Source organism: Marmota flaviventris, chromosome X (genome assembly GCF_047511675.1).
Source record: "Marmota flaviventris isolate mMarFla1 chromosome X, mMarFla1.hap1, whole genome shotgun sequence".
Classification (NCBI taxonomy): domain Eukaryota; kingdom Metazoa; phylum Chordata; class Mammalia; order Rodentia; family Sciuridae; genus Marmota; species Marmota flaviventris.
This window is the reverse complement of record NC_092518.1, coordinates 40,812,781-40,834,965: the sequence shown is the minus strand read 5'-3', so window position 1 is coordinate 40,834,965 and position 22,185 is coordinate 40,812,781. Positions and strand designations below refer to the sequence as shown.

General features: G+C 38.4%; 1 protein-coding gene across 1 annotated transcript in view; it reads left to right on the top strand.

The window, feature by feature from the left end:
• LOC114084584 (G2/mitotic-specific cyclin-B3-like) overlaps positions 1-22,185 on the top strand; it is a 47,929-nt gene that overhangs the window by 6,538 nt on the left and 19,206 nt on the right. Inside the window, exons 3-6 of the mRNA XM_071606504.1 lie at positions 433-519; positions 6,256-6,386; positions 17,250-20,256; positions 21,510-21,605. Coding sequence (XP_071462605.1) covers positions 433-519; positions 6,256-6,386; positions 17,250-20,256; positions 21,510-21,605 — 3,321 coding nt within the window. The remainder of the gene's footprint in view (positions 1-432; positions 520-6,255; positions 6,387-17,249; positions 20,257-21,509; positions 21,606-22,185) is intronic.

Below are 22,185 nucleotides of genomic sequence, written 5' to 3'. Positions count from 1 at the left end.
TATTAGAAATGTCTTAGATCAGCTACTTTAACATAAATATTTGTTAGATTATTGAACTAAGTTACCAGGAAGCACCAATATTAAAGCAACGACTAGGAGTGGTGGTGGTTAATCTTGGATAGGATATCCATAATTATGAAAAGAGTAAGAGGAAAAATGAGCTTCATCAAGCTATTTCCTCATTCTGAGAGTTACTCTGAAGGTTACCTTGTCTCTTCACAGTCTTGTCTCCATCATCAGTGACAGTTATCTTCTGGGATTCTACTAGCATCTCTGAGGACTGAAATTTTCTTTTGCTGTAGTTTATGCAGCTTATCATATGTATCCCTAGTTACTTGGAAATTCTGGAGTTTTTCTAAGCCTTGAAGATGACCCATAGTCCCTGAAGAGACTGTTCATAATTGGATATGTCATTTACCTCTTCTTTTTCAGAAGGGGGAGAATCACCAAGCAAAAATATCTCCATTTTCACCTCAGGGGATGGTCAAAAAGAGATCAGCTTTTGAAGATCTTACCAATGTGAGTATACTAGTTCAATTCTTTGCTGTGATTTTTGCACAAGCCTTATATAACCTCTTCCTTGAAGGATCTTTCCAGTTACTAGACACTGACCCTCTTTGGAATGGTAAGAGCGGGTTTTATTTGGAATCAATGACCTAATTTCACAAACTGCAGGGGCTCTTCTACTGATACAAACCATTTGGGTCAATTGGTAGGATTCTCTGGGCGTGGCAGATAGTGTGATTAGCAGATATGAAATTGTGGATCACTATGAAAACAATGGGATATTGTGTTTTCCTCAGGTCCAGAGGTGGCTCAGCTGTCTTCCTAGGCTCTGGAGATAAGTATTTTGGTGTAATCATTGTATTCTATGGTAGTATTTATCGATTCAAGCACTATGGATATTTTGGGCAGGACAATTTTTTTTTATTGTTTAGGCTGGACCTCAACCAGCGTATCTGTCTCCCAGATATTATATTCCAGCATCATCCCAGTCATAGTGACAATCAAAAATACCTCCTGAATCCACAGAACCATTGAGAACCAAAGTTCAAAGATCTGGTCTTCAACTATGAAAATCTAGAATCTCAATTTTGATTTGAATTCTTGAGTATACCTCCAAGTCACCTACCTTCTGGTATTATTAAGGTACCAGCAAAAATAATGATTAATAGACTATTGTTAGTTGAATATAAAATCAGGACAAATGATAGTCTTTGGTCATAGAAAATAGTAATAACTGATGCCTACTGAATGCTTACTATGTGCTTATTAGGCAATAATTTAAGTACTTTTTTCCTATATCCACTTACTTAAATATAACTCTATGAGGTAGATACTGTAATTATCTCTATTTTACAGATGAGGACTTTATCATTATTGACATTGAAGTCTATTTCATCCAGGCTATAGAGAAACCTGGTGAACTATTCTTGCCTCTTATAATAGAGTGCTTCTATGGCTGCCAAAATACCTGTATCTACCAGGTGATGCTTTAACTCACTGGGCAAGACAGGATAAGCTTTAGCAAGGTTCTTTTCTTTGGATCCCTGCTATTTAGAATCAGTGTGATCACCTTTCTACTAATGCAGTGTCTTTTCTCTGCAGATTTCAGCATGTATGTTAGCTTTCTGTGTAATTTCAGATTTGCTATCAGTTGGTAGAAAGAGCTCCCTTACATACATATACCTATAATTTAGGTTCTTTCATGGCTTATTTAACCACACATCTAGAAACTTGATTGAAATAAGGTAGCCACAGATGCAGTCCATCTTTTTTGTAACTTTCGTTTACCTGCAGAGCCCATGGAGGAATGCAGTGGAACTGTCCAAGGTGTCTTTGTCCATTTAGGCTACTATAACAAAATACCTTAAGCTGGGTAACCTGTTGTTTATACAACAAAAATTTATTGCTCACAGTTTTAGAGACTGGGAAATCCAAACTCAGGGTGCTGGTGAATTTGTTATCTGATAAAGTATTCATTTTTCATGATCGATGTTTTCTAGCTCTGTCCTCACAAGCCAGTGGGGAAATCAAGCTTCTTTAGGCCTCTTTTATAAGGATACTAGTCCCATTCATGAGAGCTCTCCTCTCATGACTTAATCACTGCCCAAAAGGCCCCATCTCCTAATATTACCACATTGGGGATTAGGTTTCAACATATGAGTTGAGGTGCAGGCACAGCTATTCAGATCATAGTAGTCTCAAAGCATGTGAGAGACCAACATTCTTGCCAAGTCTCAGTCCTTTTTCCCATGACGTTTATTTCACCATTCAGAAATAACAGACACAAACGAATTGTACCAATAATAGGAAATCCATGTAGATATGCAGGACTTCCTTATAGGGGGCAGAAAGTGGGGAACAAGGCATCCCAAAGCAGCATCTCTGCCTGTAGCTTTCCAGAAGCTCAGTAAGCCCATTTCTCTTCTATCATGTGCCACCACACCTGGCTAAAGTTCTAAAGATTGTTTTGGTCACCTTGAATGATCTTTGGTGCTTTCCACAGAAAGTTCCACCAATATAATGTACCTAAGCTATTCCTAGGGTCTAGAGTCTACAGATGTCTGAACTTATCAATTTTAGGTTTGAGGGCTGTGAGTTTTAGGGATTCCCTATCTGGTAATTTGCTTCTTCCTTTCAATAGTACTAGATTTCCATGTCCCTATCTCTGTCATCTTTTCAACATTTGCTATAGTCAGGTCCTTGCCTGACAACTAGAATTGATCTGTTTTGATTCTTTAATAAACTGAGTTTTTCTTTCCATCTCCTTTATCATTTTTAGCATGGGAAGAATTTTTGATACGTTAGAACTGGTGCTAAGCTAGTAGACAAGGAGATGGGGCCTATATCTATAAACCATTTGCCTAAATGGTTTTGTGACAATAGGATTTTCATCTCTATTCTCTCGTTTCATATTATGAAGAAGTATAGGTAAAGGTCCCCTTAAGCTTAGGTCTGAAAGTAACAATGCTTTGAATCTGCACATATGGCAGATAGAAGGGTTCCACCTTGGGGGTTAGGGTCTCCACCTCTCTTCTGCCAAAAATGCACCTACTATCCCATTCTGAATCTTGATTGCACATATGAGTACTTTGGAAAACTCTAGGTGAAATTAAATGAAAACTCCCCTCTTCAAAAAAAGAGCAGTCCTCATTTTGTATTTGTCAGTGGGAAATGAAGCCAGAGGTGGATAACCTGAGGTATTAAGAAAGAATTTCCTACTGATTTGTAGTTGCTTATTATGATCTAATCATACAGAGGCACTCTTTTTTTCTACTGTTCATTTGGAAATAAATTTAAATTTACAGTGTTGTAGAAATAAAAAAATAGTGCAACAAACATCCCTATACATTACCCTATACACTCTAGGACTTCCTTGTAGGAGGCAGAGTGGGGAACAAGGCCCTTTATCCCTAATGACTTAAGTCTTTATTTCCTAAGAATAGGTAAATTGTCTTATACAACCACAGAACAGTTATCAATTCATATTGATAAATTTATATTCATATTGAATAGCACTATAGTTATACATTTACATGATACAGCACTTTTATGTAATCAGTCATCCATATTCCAGTTTTGTCAGTTGGCCTATAAATATCCTTGATGACATTTTCCCCCTCCAGTAAAGGATCCAGTCTAGGATCACATATTACATTACTTTGTGTTTTTAGCCTCTTATCTGGGACATTTCCATAGCCTTGTTCTTTAATAATATTACCACTTATGAAAGATACAGTCACACCCAACTCCCCTCTTCAAAAAAAGAGCAGTCCTCATTTTGTATTTGTCAGATTATTTTTCTTGTGATTAGATTGATGTTATACATTGTTGGCTAAAATGTTGTGCAGGTGATGTACTGTCCTCGTAGAATCACATCTTAAGCACATGCTGCCTATTGGCCTTTCATTGGTAATGTTATTTATTTACTTATTTATTTATTTTTGTGGTATTGGGAATTGGACCCAGGGGTGCTCTACCAATTGAGCTACATCCCAAGCCCCCTTTTTTTATTTGAGATAGGGTCTTTCTACATTGCTGAGGTTGGCCTCAAACTTGTAATTCCCCTGCCTTATACTTCCGGGTAGCTGCAATTCTAGGCATGTGCTACTGTGACCAGCTGCTAATGTTATTTTGATCACCTGGTTAAGCTGTTGCCTGATTTCTCCCCTGCATAATTATTGTTTATTTTTTTCCTCTTGCAACTAATAAGTAGTCTGTAGGACATATTCTTAAGAGCTTGCAAATAATCTGCTCTTCATCAAAATGTCCCCTAGGTGGGACACCATCCTTGATGATTTCTGCCTAAATTAATCTTTATTATGATTTTTCTTACTCCAGCACTCACTCCTCATTTACCAGTCTTTCCCTGGCATTCTGCTACAAGCTTGAGCCTTCCCTTCTCCCCTGTAATTATTGGTGTGGGCTCATCAATTCCTGTTGTTTTCAGTGGTTCATTGTTCACTATACTTTATTTTAGTGCTCAAATTGTTTTAGATTTTTCCAGTAGGAGTCCTTGCAATTTTATTACTCTGTCCTTGTGACATGCTTTCAATATTTTTTGAGCATTTTCTTTCTAACATAAACAAGATGTTCCAAGCTCATCTTACTCCAACTCTGTCCCCAGCCCTATAGCAAACCATTTCTCCAAAGAGTTCTGGTTTCTCTCAATGGAAGTGGTATTAGATACCAAGGTCTCAGTACTACGTGTGTTACTGGGATATTTGCTTTTTCTGCTCTTCCAGAAGACAGAGGTAAGAAATTTCTGTACACATGTTATGGTTTGGATATATGGTGTCCCCTAAAAGCTCATTGTGAGACAATGCAAGGAAGTTTATAGGTAAAATGATTGAGTCATGAGAGCTTTAACTTAATCAGTGCATTAATCTACTGATATGGATTAATTGGGCTGTAACTATAGGCAAGAAAGGTGTTGGTAGAGGAGGTAGGTCACTGGGGGCATGCCTTTGGGGGTTATAGTTTGTCCCTGGTGAGCAGAGCTTTCTATCTGCTTCCTGATTGTCATGTCCTGAGCTGCTCTTCTCTTCCACACCTTTCTGCCATGATGTTCTGCTTTACCTTGGGCCCAGAGTAACACAGTCAAACTTTTGTGGAACTGAGGAGACCTCTGAAAATATGGGCCGTAAATTAACTTTTCCTTCTGTTTGTTATTCTTGTCAGGTCTTTTGGTCACAGAGGTGAAAAAACTGAAATAACACACAAACCCACAAATAAGTGTATTTAAGCACATGTATAGCTATATATATATATACAGATATACGACCAATATACAGACACATACTTACTTTGAGAATTCATGAATTTTCACAACTCTAATTCTAATACACAGATTTTTGTATTCCCTGATTCATATTTGTATATTCCTTCTTTTACAGTAACCTGAGTTTCTAAGAATATCAACATGTTTAATCAATACTGTAATATAACCAAGAGTTTCAACATTATTTCATTTATACCTCTGTAATAAAGATAGCCCACTGAAAAGTTTCAGATTTATTTGTTATATCCATTCTCCACAAACCATCCTGACTGAGAATATATACTTTGAGGGTATATAGTTGAATTGTTTTTTTCTTGACTTTGATTTTCTCTTCCTTTTTCCTTTAATGTGATTATAGTATTTATTCAAATTAAGTTCATTTATTTCATTTCAAAACTGTAATTTTTAAGTTTATTTTTCCTGACATTATTCGTAATTCCACAATTTTTCATATTGTTTAATAGAGTTTGTCAGGATTAGAGTCTGGTCAAACTCTTGTGAATCCCATGTTAAATAAACGTCACTAAATGAGACAGGATAGTTTTATCACAGGTAGTGTTGTGTTAGAGATCTATCCCCCCAAATTCGTTGGTCTTGGCATATCCAGACAGAAAAGCCATTTTTCTCCTTTGAACATCTTTTCAGGTCAAAGTAGAATGTGATATTAACAAAAATTTTTTTCAGTTATTTGCCAGTCAGTATGCCTGGCATGGTGATCAAAATTATATCTCATATTCCATGGAATAGCAGCATTTAGGGTTCTACTTAGCTAATATATACTAGTACTTTATACTGATTTTTTTTCCTGCTGGCTTCCACTGTTATCGGTTGTAAGATATTTGGATTATCACTCCTGGGAACACACAGTTGTTCAGGATGGAGATGTGGGTCCAGACTTTCTTATAAGAATCACTTATTGGGTAAGTCGTGGTTCTCTTCAATTTCTGGTCTGCTCCTCCCATTTTTTATAGGCTTCTCAAAGTCAACCTGCACAGTCCAAGAAGGAAGCCAATAAGGAGATTGTAAAAGATGTTTTCAAGAATATAAGCAAGAATAGGTGTGTTTACGGATCTGCTAAACACAAGGAGATGAAAATGAAAAGGTAAGAGGTGACTCAGATGGTATTGTTTTTGATGGTAAAGAAAAGTGTGTGACATCCTTTTGTCTTCCCTAAGAACATGTTTAGTGAGCCACAGTGGTGACTAGCACATTTACCCTGAATGCTGAAGAGTTACAGGCCACTTCTCTCTCCTCTTTCATGGTGTGTGTGCTTTTGAAAGATCCATTGTTGTTATTGAGAATTTTCCAAAAGACCTTATGTTAATCTTTTCTCTATTTTGGTAATTCAGTCTCTGTTTGAGCTGGTCTGTGCAAGGGAGTGTGGAGGCAACTTAACATTTCAAGGGACTCTCAGCATGTGACTGATAGTTCACCAGTTATCTCATCAGAAGCTTTGCCCCTTGTCACTTAAGAGGAATTACTATCTCCATGGGCCAAATCCATGTGTCTTCCAACTGTTACAGATAACTGTTTACATGCTGGACAAGCAGAGATGAGCATTGCCCATCTAAGATGGGAAAAATAATTTGCTTCTGAGAAAACTTTTCTTTGTGGTGCTGGGGATCAAACCCAGGGCCTTATGAATGCTAAGCAACACTCCAAAACTGAGCCATATCCCCAGCCCACTCTTACTGGAAAAAGACTTAGAAAGTAGAGAGTGACACCTTTCTGTATTCTCTCTTTATTCTAGTGGGAATTACTTCTTTAGAATTTCTTATTCCAATCTGCATTTGAATAGATTAGGTAAATGACTATGCAGGGCTATGCATAGGTTCCTGTGAGTAGGATATAAAGGTTGGGAGCTGAGTGTGGTGGTGCACAGCTGTAATCTAGAGACTTAAGAGGCTGAGACAGTAGAATCTCAAGTCCAAGGTCAGTCTTAGCACTTAGTGAGGGCCTAAGCAATTTAGCAAGACCCTGCCTCAAAATAAAATATAAAAAGGGCTTGGGGATATGGCTCAATGATAAAGTACACCTCTGAGTTCAATCCCTAGTACTCTACAAAAAACAAAAAAGAAAAGGTTAGGAACTCCAAAAAATTAACTTGCTGTGTGCATAGAACTCTTTGCTAATTGCCCAGCAGAAAGAAATCAAACCAGAAAATTAGCATTTATACCTACTTGGTTTCCTGCTGAAATGTAATTCTGAGGTTGGGTTTACATGTATATTTGACCTGATGCTGGCTCTTAATTGGATATTTGATTTATTTTTAGTTAATCTTTGTTGTTGGTTAGGGGTCTAACTTCATTATTTTGCATGGAGATATTTACTTTACCCAGTCTTGAGAAGATTAATCTTTTTCCTCTTGTATTGGCATACTTGTCAAAACAATTCAATATAAATATAAGGGTTTATATCTGGACTCTCAGTTTTATTCCACTGACCTATATGTCTGTCATTACCTATCATTATGCCAGTACCACACTGTCTGGATAACTGTACCTTTGTAGTACATTTTGAAATTGGGAATTGTGAATCCTGTGTTATGGCTTGGATCTGAAATGTCCCCCCAGAAGCTTGTGTGTTGAAAGCATAATTCTCAGTGCAACAAGGTTTAGAGATGGAGCTATTAGGATATGATTAGGGCTCTGATCTTATCACTAGATTAATCTATTGATAGCTGAATGGGCTATTGAATGGTAACTATAGGCAGGTGGGGTGTGGCTGGAGGAACTAGGCTGGGGGTGCAGATTTGGACTATATATGTCCTTAGCCCCTTCCTCTCTCTCTCTCCTCCCAGGCTGCCATAAGCTGAGCAGCTTTCATCTACAATGCCCTTCTTTCATGATGTTCTGCCTCACCTCATACCCAGAGTGATAGAGTCACCTAACATCAACTGAACTTCTGAAGCTGTGAACCCAAAATAAAACTTTTCCTTCTCCAAGTTGTTCTTGTCAGGTATTTTGGTCACAATGACGAAAAACTGACTAACACATCCTCCAAACCTTTTTCTTTTTAAAGATTGTTTTCACCATTCTGAGTGCCTAGCAATTCCACATAAATTTTAGGTTCAGCCTGTCAAATTCTACAAATAAGTCAGCTAGGATTCTTGTAGAAATTGCCTTATATCTGTAAATCAACTTGGCAAATACTGCCATCTTTTTTTTTTTTTTATTGTTGGTTGTTCAAAACATTACATAGTTCTTGATATATCATCTTTCACACTTTGCTTCAAGTGGGTTATGAACTCCCATTTTTAGCCCATATACAGATTGCAGAATCACATCAATTACACATCCATTGATTTACATATTGCCATACTAGTGCCTGTCGTGTTCTGCTACCTTTCCTATCCTCTACTATCCCCCCTCCCCTCCCCTCCCCTCCCCTCTTCTCTCTCTACCCCCTCTACTGACCTTCATTTCTCCCCCTTGTATTATTTTTCCCTTTCCCCTCCTTTCCTCTTGTATGTTCTTTTGTATAAGCCTGAGGGTCTCCTTCCATTTCCATGCAATTTCCCTTTTCTCTCCCTTTCCCTCCCACCTCTCATCTCTGTTTAATGTTAATCTTCTTCTCATGCTCTTCGTCCCTACTCTGTTCTTAGTTACTCTCCTTATATCAAAGAAGACATTTGGCATTTGTTTTTTAGGGATTGGCTAGCTTCACTTAGCATAATCTGCTCTAGTGCCATCCATTTCCCTGCAAATTCTATGATTTTGTCATTTTTTAATGCAGAGTAATACTCCATTGTGTATAAATGCCACACTTTTTAAATCCATTCCTCTATTGAAGGGCATCTGGGTTGGTTCCACAGTCTTGCTATTGTGAATTGAGCTGCTATGAACATCGATGTAGCAGTGTCCCTGTAGCATGCTCTCTTTAGGTCTTTAGGGAATAGACCAAGAAGGGGAATAGCTGGGTCAAATGGTGGCTCCATTCCCAGCTTTCCAAGAAATCTCCATACTTCTTTCCAAATTGGCTGCACCAATTTGCAGTCCCACCAGCAATGTACAAGTGTACCCTTTTCCCCACATCCTCGCCAGCACTTGTTGTTGTTTGACTTCCTAATGGCTGCCAATCTTACTGGAGTGAGATGGTATCTTAGGGTGGTTTTGATTTGCATTTCTCTGACTGCTAGAGATGGTGAGCATTTTTTCATGTACTTGTTGATTGATTGTATGTCCTCCTCTGAGAAGTGTCTGTTCAGGTCCTTGGCCCATTTGTTGATTGGGTTGTTTGTTATCTTACTGTCTAATTTTTGGAGTTCTTTGTATACTCTGGATATTAGGGCTCTATCTGAAGTGTGAGGAGTAAAGATTTGTTCCCAGGATGTAGGCTCTCTATTTACCTCTCTTATTGTTTCTTTAGCTGAGAAAAAACTTTTTAGTTTGAGTAAGTCCCATTTGTTGATTCTAGTTATTAACTTTTGTGCTATGGGTGTTCTATTGAGGAATTTGGAGCCCGACCCCACAGTATGTAGATCGTAGCCAACTTTTTCTTCTATCAGACGGCGTGTCTCTGATTTGATATCAAGCTCCTTGATCCATTTTGAATTCACTTTTGTGCATGGCGAGAGAAAGGGATTCAGTTTCATTTTGTTGCATATGGATTTCCAGTTTTCCCAGCACCATTTGTTGAAGATGCTATCCTTCCTCCATTGCATGCTTTTAGCCCCTTTATCAAATATAAGATAGTTGTAGTTTTGTGGATTGGTTTCTGTGTCCTCTATTCTGTACCATTGGTCCACCTGCCTGTTTTGGTACCAGTACCATGCTGTTTTTGTTACTATTGCTGTGTAGTATAGTTTGAAGTCTGGTATCGCTATACCGCCTGATTCACACTTCCTGCTTAGCCTTGTTTTTGCTATTCTGGGTCTTTTATTTTTCCATATGAATTTCATGATTGCTTTCTCTATTTCTACAAGAAATGCCATTGGGATTTTGATTGGCATTGCATTAAACCTATAGAGAACTTTTGGTAATATCGCCATTTTGATGATGTTAGTTCTGCCTATCCATGAACAGGGTATATTTTTCCATCTTCTAAGATCTTCTTCTATTTCTCTCTTTAGGGTTCTGTAGTTTTCATTGTATAAGTCTTTCACCTCTTTTGTTAGGTTGATTCCCAAGTATTTAATTTTTTTTGAAGATATTGTGAATGGAGTGGTTGTCCTCATTTCCATTTCAGAGGATTTGTCGCTGATATACAGGAATGCCTTTGATTTATGCGTGTTGATTTTATATCCTGCCACTTTGCTGAATTCATTTATTAGCTCTAATAGTTTCTTTGTAGAGCCTTTTGGGTCTGCTAGGTATAGAATCATATCATCTGCAAATAGTGATAATTTAAGTTCTTCTTTTCCTATTTTTATGCCTTTAATTTCTTTCGTCTGTCTAATTGCTCTGGCCAGCGTTTCGAGAACTATGTTGAACAGAAGTGGTGAAAGAGGGCATCCCTGTCTTGTTCCAGATTTTAGAGGGAATACCTTCAATTTTTCTCCATTCAGAATGATGCTAGCCTGAGGCTTAGCATAGATTGCTTTTACAATATTGAGGTATGTTCCTGTTATCCCTAGTTTTTCTAGAGTTTTGAACATAAAGGGATGCTGTACTTTGTCGAATGCTTTTTCCGCCTCTATCGAGATGATCATATGGTTCTTATTTTTAAGTCTATTGATGTGGTGAATAACATTTATTGATTTCCGTATATTGAACCAGCCTTGCATCCCAGGGATGAATCCTACTTGATCATGGTGCACAATGTTTTTGATATGTTTTTGTATCCGATTCGCCAGAATTTTATTGAGGATTTTTGCATCTAGGTTCATTAGAGATATTGGTCTGAAGTTTTCTTTCTTTGAAGTGTCTTTGTCTGGTTTAGGTATCAGGGTGATGTTGGCCTCGTAGAATGAATTTGGAAGTTCTCCCTCTTTTTCTATTTCCTGAAGTAGCTTGAAAAGTATTGGTGTTAGTTCCTCTTCAAAGGTTTTGTAAAATTCTGCTGTATACCCATCCGGTCCTGGGCTTTTCTTAGTTGGTAGTCTTTTGATGGTTTCTTCTATTTCCTCGATTGATATTGGTCTGTTTAGGTTGTCTGTATCCTCCTGACTCAATCTGGGCAGATCATATGACTTAAGAAATTTATCTATGCCTTCACTATCTTCTAATTTATTGGAGTATAAGGATTCAAAATAATTTTTGATTATCTTCTGTATTTCTGAAGTGTCTGTTGTGATATTGCCTTTTTCATCCCGTATGCTAGTAATTTGAGTTCTCTCTCTTCTTCTCTTCGCTAGCATCGCTAAGGGTCTGTCGATTTTGTTTATTTTTTCAAAGAACCAACTTTTAGTTTTGTCAATTTTTTCAATTGTTTCTTTTGTTTCGATTTCATTAATTTCAGCTCTGATTTTAATCATTTCTTGCCTTCTACTTCTTTTGCTGTTGTTTTGCTCTTCTTTTTCTAGGATTTTGAGATGAAGTATGAGATCATTTATTTGTTGGTTTTTTCTTTTTTTAAGGAATGAACTCCAAGCAATGAATTTTCCTCTTAGAACTGCTTTCAATGTGTCCCATAGATTCCGATATGTTGTGTCTGTGTTTTCATTAATCTCTAAGAATTTTTTAATTTCCTCCTTGATGTCTTCTATAACCCATTGATCATTCAGTAACCTATTGTTCATTCTCCAAGTGATGTATGCTTTTTCCTTCCTTCTTTTATTGTTGATTTTCAGTTTCATTCCATTATGATCAGATAGGATGCATGGTATTATCTCTACTCCTTTATATTGTCTAAGAGTTGCCCTGTGACATAATATATGATCTATTTTTGAGAAGGATCCATGTGCTGCTGAGAAAAAAGTGTAACTGCTTGATGTTGGGTGGTATATTCTATATATGTCAATTAAGTCTAGGTTATTAATTGTGTTATTGAGTTCTATAGTTTCCTTATTCAACTTTTGTTTGGAAGATCTGTCCAGTGGCGAGAGAGGTGTGTTGAAGTCTCCCATGATTATTGTATGGTGGTCTATTAGACTCTTGAACTTGAGAAGAGTTTGTTTGATGAACATAGCTGCACCATTGTTTGGGGCATATATATTTATGATTGTTATGTCTTGTTGGTGTATGGTTCCCTTAAGCAGTATGTAGTGTCCCTCTTTATCCCTTTTGATTAACTTTGGCTTGAAATCTATTTTATTTGATATGAGTATGGACACTCCTGCTTGTTTCCGAAGTCCATATGAGTGATATGATTTTTCCCAACCTTTCACCTTCAGCCTATGTATGTCTTTTCCTATCAAATGCGTCTCCTGTAGGCAGCATATTGTTGGGTCTTGTTTTGAGATCCATTCTACTAGCCTGTGTCTCTTAATTGGTGAGTTTAAGCCATTAACATTTAGGGTTATTATTGAGATATGGGTTGTTGTTCCAGCCATATTTGTTTATTTATGTTACTAAACATGGTTTGTTTTCCTGTTTGATTATTCCCCCCCCTTTACTGTCCTACCTCCCACTGTTGGTTTTCATTGTTATTTTCCATTTCCTCTTCCTGTAATGTTTTGCCAAGGATGTTTTGAAGAGATGGTTTTCTAGCTGCATATTCTTTTAACTTTTGTTTGTCGTGGAAGGTTTTAATTTCATCTTCCATCCTGAAGCTTAATTTCGCTGGATACACAATTCTTGGTTGGAACCCATTTTCTTTCAGTGTTTGAAATATGTTATTCCAGGATCTTCTAGCTTTCAAAGTCTGTGTTGAAAGATCAGCTGTTATCCTGATTGGCTTGCCCCTAAATGTAATCTGCTTCCTTTCTCTTGTAGCTTTTAAAATTCTCTCCTTATTCTGTATGTTGGGCATCTTCATTATAATGTGTCTAGGTGTGGATCTCTTATAATTTTGCACATTCGGCGTCCTGTAGGCTTCTAGAATTTGGGATTCTGTCTCATTCTTCAAGTCTGGGAAGTTTTCTCGTATTATTTCCTTGAATAAATTGCTCATTCCTTTGGTATGGAGTTCTATACCTTCCTGTATCCCAATGACTCTTAAGTTTGGTCTCTTAATGTTATCCCATATTTCTTGGATGTTCTGCTCATGGTTTCTTAACAGTCTTGCTGAGCTGTCTATGTTCTTTTCAAGTTGAAATACTTTGTCTGCATTGTCTGATGTTCTATCTTCTAAGTGTTCTACTCCGCTGGTAGTATTCTCAATTGAGTTTTTAAGTTGGTTTATTGCTTCCTGCATTTCTAGGATTTCTGTTTGTTTGTTTTTTATAACCTCTATCTCCCTGTATAGTTGATCCTTTGCTTCCTGGATTTGTTTGTGTAATTCCTTGTCGAAGTGATCTTTCATTGTCTGATTTTGCTGTCTAATGTCTTCCTTGATACTCCAGATCATCTGAAGCATATATATCCTGAATTCTTTATCTGACATTCCATCTGCTGCAGCTGTTACCTCTTCTAAAGTTGAGTTGACCTGCATTGCTTGTAGTCCTTTCTTTCCTTGTCTTTTCATACTGCTTGCATTTCTTTCTTCTTGGTGAAACTGTTGTGTTTTTGAAATTTCCCCCCCCCCTATATATTTATATTGCTCTTGTATAGTTGAAAAGTCTCCCTTGCAGGTGCGGGCGGGGGTTCTGCTCTGCCCCTCCTCCAATTGGTGTGAGGTATCTACCACGCCTGCGGACCCCTGGGCCTGATCCGCCGTTCTGTCGCAGGTCTGCCTACCTTGCAGGTGGGGGCGAAGGCTCTGCCCTGCCCCTCCTACCACGCCCGGGGACCGCTAGGCCTGATCTGCAGGTTGGTCGCTGGTCTGCCCACCTTGCGGGCACGGGTGTCAGTTCCGCTCCGCCCCCACTCCAATTGGGGTCACTTGACCACCACACAGGCGGGCCGCTGGGCCTGATCTGGGCGCAGGCGAAGGCTCTGCTCTGCCCCTACTCCAGTTGGGGTGAAGTGTGTACCACGCTGGCAGGCCGCTGGGCCTGATCCGCCGGTCTGTCACAGGTCTGCTTACCTTGCCGGCGCGGGCGGCGGCTCTGCCCTGCCCCTCCTACCACGCCTGCAGACCGCTGGGCCTGATCTGCAGGTTGGTCGCAGGTCTGCCTACCTTGCGGGCGCGGGCGGCGGCCCCGCTCCTCCCCTCTGGCTCGACGACAAAGCGAGAGAGACTCCAAATACTGCCATCTTAACAATTCTAAGTCTTCTAATCCATGAACATATAATGTCTTTCTATTTATCTAGATCTTTATTCCAACATTTTAAATAGTTTTCAGAGTGTAAGTTTTACATATGTTTTATTAAATTTGTTTCTAGCATTTCATTATTATTGATATTACCATAATTGGATTTTTTCCTTTAATTTCATTTTCAGACAGATCATTACAAGTATGGTGACACACAGATTATTGATTAAATTATTTATTCTAATAGTTTTGTGTGTGTGTGTGTGGAGGAGTTCCTTAGGCTTTTCTCTATATAAAATCATTGTCATTTGCTGACACAGACAATTTTACTTATTCATTTCCAATAGGGATGTCTTTGTGTAGAATTTTGTTGCCTCATTTATTAAAAAAAAATTTGGAGCCAGCTATGGTGGTGCACACCTATAATCCCACTGGTTCAGAACACTGAGGCAGGAAGATTGCAAGTTCAAAGCCAGCCTCAGCAACTTGGTGAGGCCCTAAGCAACTTAGTGAGATCCTGTATCTAAATAAAAAATAAAAAGGGCTGGGAATGTAGTTCAATGGTTAAGTGCCTCTGGGTTCAATCCTGGGTATAAAAAAATGGTACTGGGAATTTAACCCAGGGGTACTTTACCAATGAAGAATATCCCTAACTCTATTTATTTATTTATATTTTGTGATAGGGTCTCTTTAAGTTGCTTAGAGTCTCATTAAAATGTTAAGGCTGGCCTTGAACTTGTGATCCTCCTATCTGACCACCAAAGTCACTGGGATTACAGGTGTGTGCCACTGCTCCCAGCTTTCTTGCCTTATTGCCCTAGTTAGAACCTTTGGTACAGTGCTGAATAAAAGAGTGTCAGAGTTGGGCCTCCTTATCTTTTTCCTCATCATGGGGGGGGATATTGTATCACCATTAACCATGATGTTATCTTTTGTATTTTTTTGTATATGCCTTTATTAGTTTATGGAATTTCCTTCCTAATCCTAGTTTGTTGGGTGCTTTTTATTATGAAAGGCTGGGATTTTGTCATGATTTTTCTTAATGTAATGATAATGATCAAATTTTTTTTTTTTAATTCCATTGGTGTATTATAGTACATGAATTGAATTTTGGATGTTAAACTAAGCTTGTATTCCTGGGTTAAGTCCTACTGGATTAAGGTTTCTTAACCCTTTATACATTGCTGGGTTTGACTTGTTAGTATTTTGTTGTGGATTTCTACATCTCTAGTCATAAGAGGTATTGATCTTTAGTTTTCTTGTGATATCTGTGTGGTTTAGGGTATCTTCATGAAGAACTGGTATTAATTCTTTAAATATTTTATAGAATTCACCATTGAATTCCTGGAGTTTTCTTTGAGGATAGGTTTTTGATTATTATTCAGTGTTTTTACTTATTACAGGTCTATTCAGATTTTTAAATTTCTTCCTTAATAGGATTTGGTAGTTTGCATCTTCCTAGGAATTTGTCCATTTCATCTAAATTATCTCACTTATTGGCATGAAATTATTTATATCATTTCTGTAAGTGTTTTAAGCATATTAATTTGTCAGATAGTCACAACAAGTCTATGAGGGGGACATTATTATGATCCCCATTTTATAGGTGGAAAAACTGAAATACAGAGAGTTAAACTTGCCCAGTGTAACCCAGGTCATAAGTGGAGGAGCCAGGATTTGAATTCAGGCAATCTGTTTCCAATAAGCATGGATGTTCCTATCATAGCTAGACTATTTGAATATTGCCTCTAAAAGTTCTCATTAGGAAGGACCTGGAACCTGTCTTGTCTGGTAAAACTTTTGAGGCAATTTTATTTAAATTGCTCAATTAATTTTTACAATACAGTGTTTTTAAATTACATTTCTGGAGTTCTATAGCTATTACCACTATCTGATTTTGTATTTTATTACCATCAAAAATACCCCAACCCTATTAAGAGTCCCTTTCCTTTTCCAGTCCCCCTCTCCAACTCCTCCTGATCCCAGCCTCAGTAACCATTAATCTACTTTCTGTTATTGATATATATTTATGGATGTATTTATTCTGAATATTTCATATAAGTGGAGTTATATGAGATTTAATCTTTAGAGGCAGATATTCCCCCTGCTCAGAGATTTTATTTACCTTTAATTATCACTCTTTTTTATTCTGATTTCTAGTCTTCCAGTGATTTGGTCACACTAGGTTAGGCACTCTAATTGGTCATAAAATGCTATTCAGAACAAAGCTTTGCACTGACACATGTGACAAATTTCTATTTTGGTCTCTTTTTATTACTTTCATTGGGAAAGTGTCTTTTGAATAACCCAAGGTGAAGGGAATGTGATTAGATCCCACCAAAATTAATTACAACCCTGCCTCTCTCATTAGCCTCCAAACAATATTAATTTGAGCCTGTGTTTTACCAGATGTTCGGTGCTAATAGACAAAGACAAATAATTGCAGCTGGTGAGGAAGACTGATACATAAGCAGATAACTCATACAATGTGATAAGTATTATAACAAAAGTCGTTGTATAAAATAAAAGTAATAAATCATATGAGAGACAGCATAAAATGGATTTCAGGGGGAAATTGTAAAAAAGTGTAGGGACCTAGGCATAGAAACTATATAGTATGCTGCTTACTTGATTTAATATGGTTCCCATTATTTTTTACCCTCTACTTTGTCTCTCGGGATTGAAGCCCTTTCTTCTTCCAGACCTTAATTCATGTAGCAACAAAATGAGATGGTAGGTGAGGACTGCAAGAACTATATTCTTCTTACTCAGACATTGTTTGCTTTGCAGGTATAAGTTGGAAATCTCACCAGTAACAGCTTCTACCACCTCAGTGCCAAATATTATGGAGAAAACACTCATTGTAGACATATCCTCCAACTTCAAAACACCAGCTACCGAAGAGGCATCCCTCATCAATAAGTCATTAGTTTTAAAAGAGGAAACAACTACTGAGGAGACAAACATCAACAAGATGTCAATGAAGAAGTGCAGAAATCATGAGGAGATGCCTCTATTAAAGCAGTCACTATCCTTGCAGGAGCAGACTGACAGTGATGATGAGTTTGTTATAGAGACAGTGACTTTGGGGAAGAAGCATAAAGTTGAAGAGACTGCCATCAGTGAGAAGACATTATCCTTAAAGAAGAAGACATGCACACATCAGGGGAAGAAGTCTTATTGGGAGGAGTTGTGGACTTCCCAGGACAACAATGATGATGACAAAGTTTTTGATATGGAGCCAGTAAGTTTTTGGAAGAAACCTAAAACTGAGAAGTCATCTCCCACTAAGAAGCAATTAACCCTAAAGAAGCAGCAGCATGCCACAAAGGGGAGGATCTCCAATGTGATGAAGCCACTAGTTTTGCAGAAGGTCACCTCTGAAGAGAAGTCACTCTCTAAGGAGCCACTGTCCTTTAAGAGAAAGTCTGCTTCTGAGAAGGTGTCTGTTTTTTGGAAGTCATCTACACTGCAAGAAAAGCCTGCCACCGAACGAGAGGTGTCCATCTCGAAGACATCATTGACCTTGTGGGAGAAGATAGACTTGGAAGAAGAGTCCTTCTTCAAGGAGTCATCAACTTTTAAGGAGAAGCCTACCACTGAGGAGACTTTTTCAAACAGGAAATGCATTACTCAAGGGAAGATATCATATTCGAAGAAACCATTAGTACTGCAGAAGGTCACCTCTGGAGAGAAGTCACTCATCACAAAGCCATCGCCCTTTAGAAAGATGCCTACCACTGAACAGGAGTCTCTCTCCTGGGAGTCATCTACGCTGCAGGAGAAGCACACGACTCAAGAGGTGGTGGGATTCTTGAAGAAGCCACGGGCATTGCAGGAGAATAGGAACCATGAAGATAAATCTTTTATGGAGCTAGTTTCTTATAAGAAGAAGCATATTATTAAGCAGACAACATACACAAAGAAGCCATCACCTTTGAATAAGAAGTTTAATACTCAGGGGGTGATCTCCTGCTTGAAGCCTCAGACAGTAACCTTGGGGAGGAAGTCACTCACTAAGGAGCCATTGACTCCCCAAAAGTCTCCCACTAAGGAGGAATCACTTCTTGAGGAAGCTGTGGGTTTTCCAAAGGAACATACCATTGAGAAAGCAACCCTTTCCAAAAATCCTTTGTCTTTAAAGAAGCAGCAGCCCACCACTCAAGGGACAGTGTCCCACATGAAGAAGCCACTAGTATTGCAAATGGTTACTTCTGAAGAGAAGTCTCTGGTTAAGGAGCTATTGTCCTTTAAAGAAGAAAATGTGTCTTTAGAGAAAAAAAAGGGTACCACTTACTCAGTGCCCTTCTGGAAAGAACTGTCAGACTGGCAGGATATAATTGATAAAGAAAGTAATTCCTTCTATGTGAAGCCAGTGTCACTTAGGAAGAAGCCTACAACTGAAGAGACAGTCCTTTCTAAGATACCATTGTCTTTAAAAAAGAAGGAAACCACTCATGGGAAGGTGTTCCTGGTAAAGAATCCATTGGTCTTGCAGAAGACCACATCTGAAAAGTCATCACTCTATAAGAAGCTGTTGCCTTTAAAGAAGAAGCCTACAACTGAAGAGAAGTTCTCCCAGGAGCCATCTTCACTGAAAAAGAAGCATACCACTCAGCAGGAAGTGTCCCTCTTAAAACAACCATCATTCTTTCAGGAGATCACCACTGAAGAAAAATCAGATAGTAAGGATCCAGCAACTTTGAAGGAGAAGCTTATCACTGAGAAGAAATTCCTCTTTCAGGAGCCACATTCTTTGCATTTTAAGCCTACCAATGAAGATGAGTCCCTTTTTCAGAAAGCTTTGGTTTTGCAAGAGAAGACCAGTACCAAAGAAGACTCCCCAGAGAAGCTGTTGGCTTTGCAGGAAAAAAGCATCAGTGAAGAGAAGTCCCTTTTCAATAAGCTCTCCAATTTGGAGAAAGAGCCCTCCACTGAGGAAGTACCAAGCATAGAGGGGCAATTATCTTTAATGAAGCTTGATGCTCAGGGGCAGTTGGCTTTGCATGAGAACATTACTAGTGATGAGAAGTTCATTATTAATCAGCCAATGATCTTGCAGGAGTTTCTGAACATAGAGAAAGAGATCCTCTTGGAGGAGCCCTTGGTCATACAGGAGAATCCCAGCATTGAGAAGGAGACTGTACTCAAGAAGCCATTGATCTTGCCGAGGAATTCCACCATTAAGAAGCAGAATACCATGGACACAGGAGCTCACTTCAAGGAAGCTTTGGCTTTCCACGAGAAACCCAGCATCGAGGAGCAACAGAAACCCACAGTTGGTGGGGGAGGCCTTTTCATGGAACCATTGGCCTTGCAGGAGAATCCCAGTGCTGAGATGGAGGCTACCCTGAAAGAGCTCTGGGCCTTGCAGGAGAAGCTCAACATTCAGAAGGTGACCATACCTGAAGAGACATTAGTCATTCAGGAGAAGTCCAACGTGGAGAAAGAGCCATTAGCCATGCAGGAGAAAACTACCACAAAGGAGATATTCCTTTTCAAGGAGATATTAGACTGGGATGAGAAACCCATCACTGGGAAGGAGTTCTCCTTTAAAGATCCTTTGGCTTTGGAAGAAAATCCTACTCACAAGGAAGACACTTTTTCCAAAACATTCTTGACCCTTGATATTAAGAACGACCCGTGTGTATCTAGCACTACCCTTGAATCCAGTACAGACAAATCCAGTGCTGCCAACATGTGCAATGCACAGTACAGTACCACCAGCCAGTCCAGTGAATGTGAACCTGATTCCAAAGGACCTTTTTCATCTCAGAGTGAGAGCATAGAAAAGGAGGTATTTATCTTTCTTCTTAAATTCGATGATGTGTTCTCTGTATTTTTGTAGCTCCTAGAAAAGAGATTTTTGTTGAATTTGCTGCTGGGGAGATTGAAACAGAGCCTTGCATATGCAAAGAATGTGTTCTGCAAGGAGCTATACCCATAGCCCCAAAGAGGTTTCTTCTTATTTGCTTTCCTAAGGAATTGAACTGTATGTAGTAATTTATAGGAGCACCTTCTACTTTGGGAGAGGGGGATATTTTGGGAGTTTACTTCTAGTTTTATTTAATGATAGGTGATGCAGAATCACCTTATTTTTCATAGCTTGAAGTTACTAGGCTCTTTGATATTTTTCTTTTGTTGCTGGCCTTATAGCTAGAATATTTTGTTTTGTACCAGGGATTGAACACAGGGGCACTTAACAACTGAGCCATATTCCCAGCCCTTTATACATATATATTTTAAATTTAAGACAGGGTTTCAACAAGTTGCTCAGGACCTCGTTAAATTGTTGAGGCTGGCTTTGAACTCATAATTCTCCTGCCTCAGTCTCCAAGCTACTGGGATTACAGGCATGTGCCACCACGGCCTTGTAGAATATCTTGACTTCTGATTGTCATAGTGATAGACCTAGGCAATCAGAAAGTATTTAAATCCAAAAGCATCTGGAATATTGTCCTATATATTTGGACTTTGCAATAGTGTTTAGCCAATTTCATTCAGGAAATTACCTTTCTTAGTAATTTTAATCAGCATTACAGTGGACTTCAGTCAAATATGAGCAGAATTCACAGGGACATATCCCAAGGAAGGTGGTCTCCATGTTGTAAAGTAGAAGAATGAAGCGATGAGATTTAGCATCCAGTAGGAGAAATAACCCTCATATGGGCAAAACATTCTGGGAAAATATGTAGAAGGAAGGAAAAGGCTACTAAGAATAATTGGCCATAAAAGGAACTTAAGAAGGCAGGTGATATAGCTAAAATAATAAAATAAGATGCCTTTATTAGAGAATTGAGTATTCTTGTAAAAAGCATACCTTGTTCCTAGGGCATGATATTCGTATATTAGGCATTTCTGGATCACTGGACAGTATGAGTATTAGGGGGCCAAGAGGTTCTCTGTTATAGCCCAGGATACATGAGGCTTGAGGAACTTAGCATAAGAAGTCAGTGGGGAGAAAGGAGTCATCCTTGATGTGTATGAGCTAAGATTTTCTTGGACTTTCTCTTCTTCTTCCAATATATCCTTTTGGTGATTTCTAAATAGATGACCATACCAGAAGATATTGACAAGGACCACAGCGATCCATGTTTCAATTCAATATATGCCAAGGATATCTTCAGTTACTTGAAAAAGAGAGAGGTATGTAGGTATCTGGGGGTGGGCAATGATTTCTAGTCCTCATTTCCTCCTTTAGCCTACAAGTTGACAGGGAAGGGAATAATAATGATGAAAACAACAATAATAGCAAGTAGTATCTATTGGTAGCTTACTATGAGTTGGAAACTGTGTTTAGAGATTTATAGACATTATCTTGTTTAATTCTCCCATTAATTTCATGATAGATGGTATTACTATCTCCCTTTTACATTTAGAGGAAACTGCCCAGAGTCTTACTATTAGCTTGTAGTAGAGCTGGGACAGGGACTAAAGTCTGATTACCTTGAAGACCATAATCATGCTGTTCTAGGTATGAAGGAGATATTCTCAGACACAAAATTGATCAAGTAGTTTATTTCTGGGTAGTTGCTTTTAGAAATCTCCTTCTTCTGTGTATGTTTCTGGCATTGAATTTAAGAATACAACTTTTTTTTGGTTTGTTTAGATCACAGCTTTTTGTAGCTCTCTAATCTGGTGCAGTTTTCTTTTTCTTTTGAAATCTGCCAGTCTCCTTTACTACTAATATTTATCAATTCCAGATTTCTTCTGTCTCTCTCAAGGG